At 38.7% G+C, this 13,920-nt stretch overlaps 1 protein-coding gene across 2 annotated transcripts in view; it reads left to right on the top strand.

Annotated features, from left to right (window-relative positions):
* Positions 1-333: 333 nt before the first annotated feature.
* The window catches only part of LOC126425071 (XK-related protein 7-like), a 30,574-nt gene continuing 16,987 nt past the window's right edge, over positions 334-13,920 (top strand). For both annotated transcript variants that reach the window (XM_050087982.1, XM_050087981.1), the window contains exons 1-3: positions 334-982; positions 6,881-6,982; positions 10,166-10,380. In XM_050087982.1, the coding sequence (XP_049943939.1) occupies positions 696-982; positions 6,881-6,982; positions 10,166-10,380 (604 nt within the window). In that variant the 5' untranslated portion in view covers positions 334-695. The remainder of the gene's footprint in view (positions 983-6,880; positions 6,983-10,165; positions 10,381-13,920) is intronic.

Genomic DNA, 13,920 nt, shown 5'->3' with positions numbered 1-13,920 from the left:
TTGGGCAATTCCAGCAGGACAGTGCGACACCCCACACGTCCAGAATTGCTACAGAGTGGCTCCAGGAACACTTCTGCTGGCCAACAAACTCACAGACATGAACAATATTGAGCATATCTGGGGTGCCCTGTAACGTGCTGTTTAGAAGAGATTCCCACCTCCTCGTACTCTTACGGATTTATGGACAGCCCTGCGGGATTCATGGTCTCAGTTCTCTCCAGCACTACTTCAGACATTAGCCGAGTCCATGCCACGTCGTGTTGCGGCACTTCTGCGTGCTCGCGAGAGCCCTACACCATATTAGGCGTGTCTGAGACTACAGTCGATAGACAGCTCTTTTCGATTCAGCGTGTTACGTGAAAATGACGTCACGTTTGCACGACGTCTAGTGAACTGTTGGTTACCACGCTTTGCAGGCTGTGACGTCAGACGCCAAACTGGATCACTTCACAGTAGCCGGTGCATTCGGAGAAGCCAACAGGAAATGACTAGCGGAAGACGGCCGCCTTCTACAACGGAAAAGATGCGAAATTCCCAGCAGGGAAGCCGAGCCGGCTGCTTACGCAGCTTGCTCCCTGTAAGGCTCATATCTCGGCTGTCAAGCACGTCGTTGACACGCAAAAAGTGGTCAGTTAATAATTAGGCTCCTACATGTGATGTATTGTGTAACAACGGTGGTCGTGTAAGCTGTAAAAATGGGGGTCATCGAAAGCGATGCCAGTGAAACAAGTGATCCGTCTGCTTCAAGACTGGCCGATACAGACTCAGAGTCGGAATCTGACTATGTTACAAAGCATTGTCGCATTACGTATCTAGCAATGCTACTACCGATGATTTCCATAATAACTCACATTGCAGACGTTGCACTGGATGCTAATCTGGCGTATTCTTATTACGTTAGCGCCGAATATGTTCACTTCAGGTTAACACTTCTGTTTATATTGTTTCCAGCATTCGTCAACACCGTGATTAGCGCAAGAATGTAAGTATCTTTATTATTTGTGTCGTTTTCATAAGGTGAATTATCCCTGGCGTCAGCCAAACCAAAATTATGATAGACGATATTTGCTACCTACATGACAAACAAATGCTAGGAATTGTGGTTTTTGTACCATTCACTTTTAAGTTGCCCTAAGTTTGTCATAACTGAATTTTTGAAGTTATCTTCTTTTTCACCACAATTCGCAGTGTTACCGTACTGCCCGATGACAGATTCTTATTCTATAACACTACACCAAAAGAATCTATTTGTTAATACAGCCGTTGATTTTTCAAATAATACTGGTTCTTAAATTTTTATAATTCAGGTGGGTAGTGATTGTTGTCCTCTGTGTTCCTCATTTGCTTTCGTAAACTTACTATGTTCCCTGCTGTGTATCTATGTCATTCAATGAAGTGGCAACGTGTAATATAAGGTACTCTACTGTATAACATTAAGTTGGAAATGCATTTTTAAATCTCATGTAAACAAGGGAGGTGTAACTGAGTTGAGAACTAAAGGAAGCCGGCCGGTCTGGCCGAGCGGTTCTAGGCGCTTCAGTATGGAACCGCGCGACCGCTACGGTCACAGGTTCAAATCCTGCCTCGGGCATGGATGTGTGTGATGTCCTTAGGTTAGTTAGGTTTAAGTAGTTCTAAGTTCTAGGGGACTGATGACCTCAGATGTTAGTCCCATAGTGCTCAGAGCCATTTGAACCATTTTGAACTAAAGGAAGTGTAATGGGATGGTTGTTGGAACAATCACTGAAGAATCTTCTATTTGATGCCGTATGTAGAACAGGGTGATTTAATAAATGAATGATCACTATTCTTGAAGGTGGTTACAATTTTCCAGATGTCTGCAGCTATCTAGCAGAATTGTTACTGATAACATGTAATTCCTTTTTCGGTGATGCAATATTTTTACGGAGGCGGTGGCTGTTATGTTGCGTGCCGATGTTGGTAACTGTAGGCCGTTATATTGTATGGTCTATGTTGGTGACCGTTCGCGTGAATTACTGAATTACAGCGGATCGTATGTCGGTTGGCGATAGGGGTCAGATTGCTCATTTGTAATTTCCAGTGGTTCGTAAATAAAGATCGCTGGTATTATGTTTGTATCAAGCACAATCTAACTAGACTGTTGAATCAAGTTAGAATGTAATCATGGGTGCAGAGGTACTGTGTGTTTGGCAAGAGTCGTCGGCTCCGACCAGTGACGTAATGGCAGCAGTGACGTCACGTTTTGGCGCATATTTTGAATTGCACAACATTATAGTGACTGCTCAGCAGAAGCGACCATTAAGAATATTATGTAAAGTATATAACAGTGTGTCTTGCAGATGTCTTTTCAATTATCTTGGAATTCAGACACGCAGAAGAATAAATCTTTTGCAGCAAGATGGCGTGATTAATTGTGTCAAATGCCTTTCTCAGACCAAGAAAAATACATATGATGGTCACTTCACATCAACAAAAGTTGGAGTAAAATCTACGAATTTCTATATTGCATCAGGTTATGGACTTCTGGAATGTCAATAATCTGGCATGGTGTACTCAAACATTTTCTATTCAAACGTTTTGCTGAATACTGAAAGTACTGCAGCTGGCCTGTAGTTGCTAGTATCTTCTGCACTTCCCAGTACTTTTGCGGTTTGAGTTTGTTTCTGTGAAGCAGGAGTTGAATTCATTAGCTATTTCCTTTTCATTGGAAACTAATCTCCTTTACTATTAGTTTAATGTTACTTGACAGCTGTTTGTTTTAACACCTACTTTTCTTTGATGATTTGAGCATATTACCATTTTGTAGATTTTGGCTGCAGTAACTATATTCCCAAAGTCCTTTCTAATGTGTATTGAAGAACTTCATAAATTCTTCATCATTACCACATTTTTCTTTGCTGAGAGAGAACAGCTCTCAGTTTCTTTTAGCTGATATCAAGATACTTGTGATGGTCCACTTGGGGTCTTACCTACTGGTTGATATACTTATTTTTAAAGTGAAGGAGAAGTAACAGCACAAAGTATTTTGGATGCTGTTTATGGTTTGGAGCTGGTACACAGTCTGACAATTTTCTCTCTGTCTAGGGGACAGAAAAGAGTGCACATTGCTTTCAAAGATGTTATTGCTTTGTGTTATAAATTTTAGTGTTGGGTCTTGCTTATTGGCAAATGTATCTATAATTAGTGCATTTCAGTCAGAGAATCTTACTAGCTACTTGAGCAAGACAACTTATACAATGAGATTGTTGCTCATAAACATCTACTTCCATAATCTGCAAACCAGCATGAAGTGCATGGCAGTGTGTACTTCCTATTGTACCTAGCTTTTCCCATTCCATTCACATAAGGAGCGTGGAACAATGACTGTAATTTGTCTAATCTTCTCCTTGCTGGCCATTTGGTATCAATAAATAGGAGGCTCATCATTTAAGTTTATCACTTAAAGTTGGTTCTTGAAACGTATGAAGTAGGCTTTCATGGGATAGTACCTGTCTCTCTTCAAGCACCTGCCAGTTAAGTTTGTACAGAATCTGTGCTATACTCTACCACTCGTCAGACAAATATGTAACCATTCATGCTGCTCTTCTATGTATGTGTTCAATATCCTTGTTAGTTTGGTGCAGGTCCCACCCACTTGAGTCACATTCTAGGATGGGTCACACAAGTGTTTTTAAGCAGTCTCATTTGTAGATAAATTGCATTTCCCTAAATCTGCCAATAGACCAAAATTTGCCACCTACTTTACCTCTGAATGAGCATATGTGATTGTTCCATTTCCTATCCCTATAAATTTGTTGAACCCAGATATTTACAGGAGTTGATCGATAAAAATTACAACTCGTTGATACTGTAGTCATAGAATACTACATTTAAATTTCTGAACATTTAGAGCAAATTACCATTCTTTGCATCTCACTGAAATCGTATCAAGATAGCACAGAATATTTGTGCTACTTTTTCTGACAGCTCCTAATTATACACACATCAAAAAAAGTTTTGCATCACCCCAGTTCCCAGAACTCCTGCAGATAGACATTGGCTGTGGATATTGTATCACAAACACAGTCGCTTTGACTATTCAGAAATGTCACTAAACCCACCCAAAGATGTAAAGACTCATGCATGAGCAGCACCTATTAGACGGAGGGGGTCTGACAGCTGATCAGTTCCAGTCATTCCACTAGGAAGGAGGCACACGGCTCGTGTTGTCTGTGGTTCAACCATGCCTAGATGGTCAATAACCGTGGTTCAATCACATCCGCAGTTACTTTGTGCTAGGAAGGGCTCTCAACAAGCGAAGTGTCCAGGTGTCTCGGAGTGAACCAAAATGATGTTGTTCGGACATGGACAAGATATGGAGAGACAGGAACTGTCGATGACATGCTCCCTCAGGCTGCCCAAGGGTTACTATTATAGTAGATAACCGCTACCTAGGGAACCCTGACAAAACGCCACCCTGTTGAATAATGCTTTTCGTGCAGCTACAGCACATCATGTTACACCTCAAACTGTGCACAATAGGCTGCATGATGTGCAACTTCACTCCCGATGTCCCTGGCGAGTTCCATTTTGCAACCACAACACCATGCAGCACAGTACAGATGGGCACAACAACATGCTGAAAGGACCGCTCAGGATTGGCATCATGTTCTCTTTACCGATGAGTGTCACGTATGCCTTCAACCAGACAATCCTTGGAAACGTGTTTGGAGGCAACCTGGTCAGGCTGAACGCCTTAGACACACTGTCCAGTGAGTGCAGCAAGGTGGAGGTTTCCTGCTGTTTTGGGGTGGCATTATGTAGGGCCGACATATACCTCTGGTGGTCGTGGAAGGCGCCATAATGGCTGTACGATACATGACTGTCATCCTCTGACCTATATTGCAACCATATCAGTAGCATACTGGCGAGGCATTCATCTTCATGGAGGACAATTTGCGCCCCCATTGTGCACATCTTGTGAATGACTTCCTTCAGGATAATGACATTGTTCGGCTAGAGTGGCCAGCGTGTTCTCCAGACATTAACCCTATCGAACATGCCTGAGATAGACTGGAAAGGGATGTTTATGGATGACGTGACCCACCAACCACTCTGAGGGATCTACACCGAATTGCTGTTGAGAAGTAGGACAATCTGGGCCAACAGTGGCTTGATGAACTGATGGATAGTATGCCATGATGAATATAGGCATGCAACAATGCAAGAGGACGTGCTACTGGATATTAGACATACCGGTGTGTACAGGAATCTGGACCACCACCTCTGAAAGTCTCACTGTATGGTGGTACAACATGCAATGCGTGGTATTCATGAGCAGTAAAAAGGGCGGAAATGATATTTACATTGATCTCTATTCCAATTTTCTGTCCGGGTTTCGGAACTCTCGTAACCGAGGTGATGCAAAACTTTTTTTGATGTGTGTAGATGACTGTGTCATCTCTGAGTAGTCTGAGATTACTGTTACATAATGTACAGTTTGTTAAGTAAGAGTGTGGTAAGTATTACACACAGATTTTAAAAGATATCACACTAGTTCTTTCACAGCCCAATAGAGGGAAGCTTTGTCCTTCATGCAATGTTCATAAAGCATTAGTTTACTCTGAATTCTTGGCTGAGACCTACATGAGTGTAGCACATTGTCAAAGCCATCCACATTTTTAACCAATTTATAGTGTGTTACCTTCTTTTGTGCAAATGACTTTGAATTCCCTATATTATGTAGATGTGTCGGTATGACTCATTTTCGGGTCTTTGGGGTGGCTACAGATAAACACAGCCTCAAAACGCAACACGTTAGCTGCACTGATGTTTCTTCTTATGTATCTCGGTCAAGAATTCAAAGTAAACTAATGCTTTATTGACACTGAATGTAGGACAAAGCTACCCTCCACTGGGCTGCGAAAGAACTAAGGTGATATTTTTTACCACCTATGTGTAATGCAGTCCATGCTCATACTTAACAGACTGTAGTCTGCAATGTCATGTACACCAAGGGTCCCAACACACTTCCCAGTGGCACATTTGAAGTTACTTATACACCTGTACATGACTCTCCATCTAAGGACACACTGTGTCCTTCTTAGCAAGAAATGCATTCAAAAATTTTGTTTAACTGCGTGATATACTTTTGATAGTAAGCATGTCTGTGGTACTGAGCCATATGCTTTTCAGAAGTCCAGAAATACTGCAACAGCCAGACTGCTATGATTCATGGCTTTTAGGATGCCATGTGAGGAAAGTGCAACAAGTTGGGTTTCACCCGAACGATGTTACTGATACCTTCAGTGATTGGCATGGAGGTGGTCATTCTATTTGAGATATTTCATTATGTATCAGCTTTGAAGATATTCTAAGATTCTACAAAAAATTGACATCAAAGATATTGGACGATAGTTTTATGGACCACTTCTGCTGCCCTTTAACATTTAACAATGTCTCAGTTTTACATAATATTATCATAAGGGCTTTTAATATTGTTTGTTAATTCATTCGTAACTCCCCCCCCCCCCCCCCAACACACACACACACACACACACACACACACACACACAAATAAACACACCTAAAAGACTATGAACTGTTCTAGATGTCCACGCACAAACACATTCTGCTGTTCCTAGCAGATTGGAACTTACAGTTTGGCATTCTGTAGGTGAGTACTTTCCTTCATAACCACAGACATCACTAGTAGGACAATGAGCGTACTTTGATTTTATGTCATTTCCTAGAACTTATGTCAGACCATCTTCTCATTCTGGGCAGTTTTCCAGTTGTGTTTATTTGGAGCAGTGATGTCTGTGAGGAAGACTTAACTGGTCATTGCTATATTAGGTCAACTAATTAAGATATTAATGTCATGTTATTTCAGTCAATTAAATATTTTTGATGTTCACAGGTATGTTGCGGATGAATATAATATGACACTTTCTAAGATAGCGACAAAGAGATGGCTACTCAGAATTTTTGTGCTGTTTTTCCAGATGGCACCAATTTTAAGGCAAGTTTTATCATGAAAAAAGAATGTCATGCTATATTTTATTAAAATCATAATAGTTTGTGTGATGTAATCCTTGATAGCTTAACACCGATATGCTACAAAACTACTGTGTTAAGTTATAGGATACATAGCAAAAAGAACTGATAGTTGTCTATGCAATGCAATATTGACAGCCATGGTTTTTTTGTTGTGTAACCACATTGAATTTGTAGTTGATATTTTTTTCCCCAAACAGTGCCAGTATGTGTTGAGGGGGATGTGATCCATCCAGTAACACTATTTTCTAATAGGGGAAGCACTTCAAAGAAATGAGTGCAGCTCTAAAATGAACATCAATAGGTCATCCATTGATAATAGAAGGCATAGAGTCATTACAGGTGCATATTGCACCAAAGGACTGTGTGCTTAATACTTTGGAGGAGTTGGACATATTTGCACACAGAGAAACACACGGAATGGGTGCTAAAGAAGTGGACTGACTTCAGTAGGAATTGTTTCTTAGGAATGCAGAGGAGAATTGGGGAAGCCTCTGACCCATCTAATGAACATCTCTGTCTGCCATAGAGAATTCCCTGATCTTTTGAAAATCACTGAAATCCTACCTGAGTATAAAAAGGAAATAAAAGCTGACATGAAAAACTATAGGCCAATATCATTAAATTCAGAGCTTGGGAAGTTATTAGAGAAAGTAATATTAAACCAATTTGAGACATATTCCATGAAACATAATCTACTTAACAATCTACAACATGGTTTTAGAAAAAGATGATCTACTGTAACAGCAATAGCAATTTTTATACATGAAATATTAAAGAAGCTAGAGGAAGTAGACAAGGTAGCAGGCACCTTCCTTGGCATGAGTAAAGCTTCTGATACTGTGAATCATAGACTTCTACTTCATAAATTAGAAGCATGTGGGATGAGAGAGCTAGCCTTACAACTACTTACCTCCTATCTGAAATACAGGAAACAGTGTGTCAAGTTAACTTATAAAAGGAAAGAACAGTTGGTAACAACCCAATCATCCCACAAGATACTTCAGTGTGGTGTGCCCCAAGGAAGTATATTGGGGCCTTTTCTGTTTCTCTTGTACATTATTGGTTTAATTGAACCCCAAAACTGCAAGGTAGGTGATGACACATCTTTTGTCAGCTCGGGCCGTGATGTGCAAACTACTACAAACAGTAGTGAAATCTGTTATAATTTGTAAATAAGATACTCGCAAATAAAGAGAAGGGAGTAACAATGCAATTTATGCTTAGTAAGAGAGGTAGCTAAGATAAACAGGAGGGATTCCTGCCAAGTAATCTTCAGAAAATATAAAAATACCAACCATCTACTCTATGTACATCCTACAGGCAATAGTGTTTGTGAAACAAAATCCAGAATATAATGTAACAAACACTAATGTACATAGGTGCAATTCATGGCAAAGGGAAAATGTTCACAGAATTGTAAGTAAAAAAGAAGGCTGCAGACCATAGTCCACATACAATAGGAACCATGTTTTACAATAGACTTCCACCTAACCTCAAGACAGCTAATTTAAACACTTTAAAGAATAAACTTCAGTATTTATTAATAGAGAAAAGATGTTATTCAGTACAATATTTCAAGTTGTTATGTCCCTTTGTAAAACAGTGTATATACTGTAAGTTTGCTTTTGCAACACAAAAATAATAATTTCTGACTTTCACATACTATATCAACATAATAATTTATATTTTAAGTTATAAAGTCTCTCTGTAAAACAGTTTATATAGCATAAGTTTGTTTTTGCAACAAAAAATGATAATTCTGACCTCCACTATTTATATCAATGTGTGCACTTATGTCTGTTAACTAAACCTTTGTATATGTGAACTAAACTCTATGAAAATGTCCAAAACCTGATTGTTATATGGACAGCAAACAAAAATAACAAATAAACAAAGATATCTTTTATGACTTGATATGTTGCCTTGACACTGTCTTTTGGCATCCACAGCAAGAACAGGGAACATGTGGCATTCTGTCTTTCACTTTTAACTATATTATTGATACTATCCATTAAGTATGTGTTTTCCTATTGAGTCTTTTCCTGATTGTTAAAGAAACCAGAAAGCTGGATAGTTCTTCAACAGTATCAAAACAAAACAGCAAACATACCATGATGAAACAGGACAATTTATTCCACTCTCAATTTTAATTTATATTTTTTCTATGAATATTTCTGCAAATATTCCTTCACCTTAGACTAACTCATGGTGGTTCTGTGATGAATGGCTAGATACTTTTGAAATTTCATGATAAGTTGCTCAGTATACCCTTTCTACTTGTCAACATATGAAGCTTTCAACAGGGTCACTGTGGTGCACTAGTATGTCAAAACTGGCAAATTATGCTCTTATTGGAAGTCTTATGACATTGCTAGAGTCATATTTAACTATATTCCACAATGTACCGAAATCGTGCAAGAGAATGGGAACATCATAGACAGTGAGAATCATAAAATTTGATGTGCTACAGGGCTTGACAATGGGACAATTTCTTTATGTAAGATATGTACATGGCCTTCTAAGTACTCAGCATAATGAACCATTCATTACTGCGCATTCTGCTGATAAGTGGGATCTTTGCTGAACAAAAAATCCAGCTAATCTTAGTAAGGAAGTTCAAAAAATTATTTCATAAAGAATTGGATGTATAATGTTATAAGTTAATCTAATGCATGTATTGTCATGTCACATGATGGAAGTATATAAAATAAATAAATAAATTCATTACACATCTTGTGATACAGAATTCTGTAAGCTGTCTGTTTGTTGGCGTAGGATACAAGTTTGATTTGCAAAGTTTTTCGGAGATGGAGATTTTTTGGGGGGGGGGGGGGGGAGGGAGAGGGGGAGGGGGGGAAGGGATGGAGCAGATGCTCTGTCCTATTCTGCCTCTTACTGGGTACACACTTGCTGTCATCCCATTTTATTACAGTGTTCTGTTCTCTCTCTCTCTCTCTCTGTCTGTGTACATATGAGATCATTCTCATGATCAAAGTCTACTTGCAGTGTTGGTGGGTTCAGTCTACACATTTTGATATACTTTTTCATGTTAGTGAACTAAAGTATATAAAATCAAGTATCCTTTAAACTTCACTACACCCTTCATAGAAATTGATATGTTGGCTGGCATTTTTAATATTTGCAGACATTGTGAAGTTCTGGTGTATGCTTGGAAATCGTGGAAAGCAGCGAAAGAGAAAGACTTCGCAAACCAGCGTCAATATTATGAACTGATGGTGAAAGAGGATGCTGATGCAGCACTTCTGCGTCTCTTTGAATGTTTCCTGGAAGCAGCACCTCAACAGGTTTTACAGGGAACCATTATTTTAACAAGAACAAAAGAGGTTTCAACTTTTACATGTAAGATTTTGTGGAACACATACTTTTTTTATATCTTAAACAGTATGTAATTGAGCCAACTATGATAACTGAACAAAAGCAAATATGATGTAAGGTGTTTTTAGTAGTAGTAGTAGTAGTAGTAGTAGTAGTAGCTTTATTCATCTGTTGATCTCTTTTTACAAGGATATAGGACATGTCAAAGTATTTACAAGTTTATATATCTAAAAACAAAGATGATGTAACTTACCAAACGAAAGCACTGGCACATCGATAGACACACAAACATACACACAAAATTCAAGCTTTCGCAACAAACTGTTGCCTCATCAGGAAAGAGGGAAGGAGGGGAAAGACGAAAGGATGTGGGTTTTAAGGGAGAGGGTAAGGAGTCATTCCAATCCTGGGAGCGGAAAGACTTACCTTAGGGGGAAAAAAGGACGGGTATACACTCGCACATACACACATATCCATCCACACATATACAGACACAAGCATTCATATTTACAAGTTTAGATCAATTTAAAATAAGCTAATTCATATACACATATATTTACAGAATTCTAGTTAGAGACAATCATTAAATTTACTCCTGGTATACAATACTTTTCTTACAAATAACTTAATAAATAATGTAATGACACACCGTTCTCTCATATCTCACTATCAGTCACAGCACACACTATACACACATTGTTTCATAACACTTCACACACACACACACACACACACACACACACACACACTGGTGATCTCTGGGCCATTTTCTGTACTGCAACTTCCCATTTGCTATCCTGAAAAACTGAGTCAGCATGTTGAGCTCAGAAAGAGGAAGAGGTATTAGTATTGTGCTATGCATAGCTTGGGGGTAAGTATTTCTAGAAAGGAAAAAAAGGTGGAAAAAAAAACATAAAGTGAAGGTGTTATGTGGAATGTTGGATGTTTTATAATCATTATTATTTATTTGTATAACATTTCTTTTATCAAAGCCCTACTCTGTTTTATCTAAGTAATCTGTCAATGTATAGAATGTATTGCATAACAGGTACTTTTTAGCTGCCTTATTAAATAATTGTATTTTTGCAATTTCTTTAATCTCTTTTGGTAACTTATTGTACAGTTTTATTCATTGGTAGAAAATGCTGTTTTGAGTTTTATGTTTATTTTTTTCTTGGTAAATGTAAGTTGAGTCTAGCTCTTGTTGCATGGTCAGATCTGTTTGTGCAGTGATTATTGTTGTGGTCCTGAGACTGGTTTGATGCAGCTCTCCATGCTACTCTGTCCTGTGCTGGCTACTTCATCACCCAGTACCTACTGCAGCCTACATCCATCCGTATCTGTTTAGTGTATTCATTTCTTGGTCTCCCTCTACGATTTTTACCCTCCACGCTGCCCTCCAATACTAAATTGGTGATCCCTCGATGCCTCAGAACATGTCCTACCAACCGATCCCTTCTTCTAGTCAAGTTGTGCCACAAACTCCTCTTCTCCCCAATTCTATTCAATACCTCCTCATTAGTTATGTGATCTACCAGTAATTACCAATGTTATTTTTTATGTTTACAACTGACTGGTAAATGTATTCACATGGAGCAGTTAAAATCCCCAGTGCTTTGAACAGATCTTTACAATGAGCTTGACTAGTATTTTTGGTTATTATTCTTATGGCTCTTTTCTGGAGTTTGAAAATTGTGTTCATATTTTGTGCATTTGTTCCCCAAAAAAGAATGCCATAGCTAAGGATTGAGTGTACATATGAATAGTATGTAACTAAAAGACGCTGCTTGTTACACACTGATGATAGGATTATAGGGGCATAACATGCTGATTACCTTTGTGTGTTCACACCACTTCAACTTAGAATCAATATTCATCCCTAGAAATTTTGCATTTGTTGCACAGTCTATAGAGGTGCCATCTACGTTTAATTTAACATGGTCATTTTTCCTCTTCAAACTGAAATTCATGGCATTAGTTTTCTTTACATTCAATGTCACTTTATTGCTTATTGACCAAACATAAACTTCCCTGAGAGTTTCATTTCAGTTCTCAGCAAGGAGTTCTCTTGTTTACTCAGAGACTATAATATTGCTGTCATCAGCGAAGAGGATCTTTTCACCGTGAGTGACAGTACTGGGAAAGTCATTCTACCTTGCAGAACCCCTATGTTAATGTATTTTGTTTCTGGTAAGTGTTTTACTAAATGTTTGGATCTGTTTGAAGTATGTGTTATCTCTACTCTTTGTACCCTATCTGTTAGGTACGATTGAAACCAGTCATTAGCTATGCCTCTTATTCGTAATACCTCTAATTTATTTAATTGAATCTTGTGGTTGACTGTATGAAACACCTTAGAAAGATCCAAAAATATACCCGTGACACACTGATCTTTATCAAGAGCATCAAGTACAACTTTTGTGAATTCTACTATGGCTGACTCCATATTTTTGTAGCATATTGACTGTCTGGTAAGTCTCCTTGCAATTTAAAAATTCTGTAGCTTCAAAATTTGTGATTAGTGTTTGAATCACCACATCTTTCCCTCTGCCAGTACCTTTCTTCCAGTTGCCAGCCATCACAGTAACTCTCCTGTGTATGTAGCACTGAGAGCACTCCTAAAAAAAAAGTGAAATAGCATAGTCACAGCCTAGTGGATTGTTTCTACATTGAATATTTTCTCTGCAATGGTCTGTGTGCTATTTCGAAATTTTCTAACAAATTAAAACTGTTGTCAAATGAGGACTGTTTAACAAAGACCCTGGCCTTCTAATCTACATCTACGTACATTTTTTATCTTGTCTTTGTACTCCACATGCTGCATGTACCTGGGTGGAAGTAGGATCATTTGGCAGTCCCTCATGAATACCAGTTCTCTAAACTTTCTCAATGGAGTTTTGAAAAAGGAGCAACTTCCTCCCTCCAGGGATTCTGTTTGAGCTCACACAGCATTTCTGTAATACTCAGATGTTGATAAAACCACCTGCTAACAAAGCTAGCAGCACACTTTGATGTCTTCCTTTAATATAAGCTGGTTAGGGTCCCAAAAAGTCAAGGTGTACTTAAGAAAAAGTTGCAGAACTTTTCTACTTGGGATTCTTTTATAGATGGGCTACACTTTTCTAGAATTCTCACGGTAAACCAAAATCAACCATTCACCTACCCTACAACTGGCCTTATGTGCTCATTCTGTCGCATGTTGCTTTGCTATATTGTGCCTGGATATTTAATCAACATTCAGTTGTCAAGCAGTGCATTACTAATACTGAATTCAAACATTTTAGGTTTTTTATCCTACTCATCTGCCTTAACTTATATTTTTATAATGGAAGGAAACATTCCACGTGGGAAAAATTATATATAAAAACAAAGATGAGGTGACTTACCGAACAAAAGCGCTGGCAGGTCGATAGACACACAAACAAACACAAACATACACACAAAATTCAAGCTTTCGCAACAAACTGTTGCCTCATCAGGAAAGAGGGAAGGAGAGGGGAAGACGAAAGGAAGTGAGTTTTAAGGGAAAGGGTAAGGAGTCATTCCAATCCCGGGAGCGGAAAG

This window comes from Schistocerca serialis, chromosome 10 (assembly GCF_023864345.2).
Source record: "Schistocerca serialis cubense isolate TAMUIC-IGC-003099 chromosome 10, iqSchSeri2.2, whole genome shotgun sequence".
Classification (NCBI taxonomy): domain Eukaryota; kingdom Metazoa; phylum Arthropoda; class Insecta; order Orthoptera; family Acrididae; genus Schistocerca; species Schistocerca serialis.
Note: the sequence above shows the minus strand (reverse complement) of the source record. Positions and strands in the feature narration are given on the sequence as shown.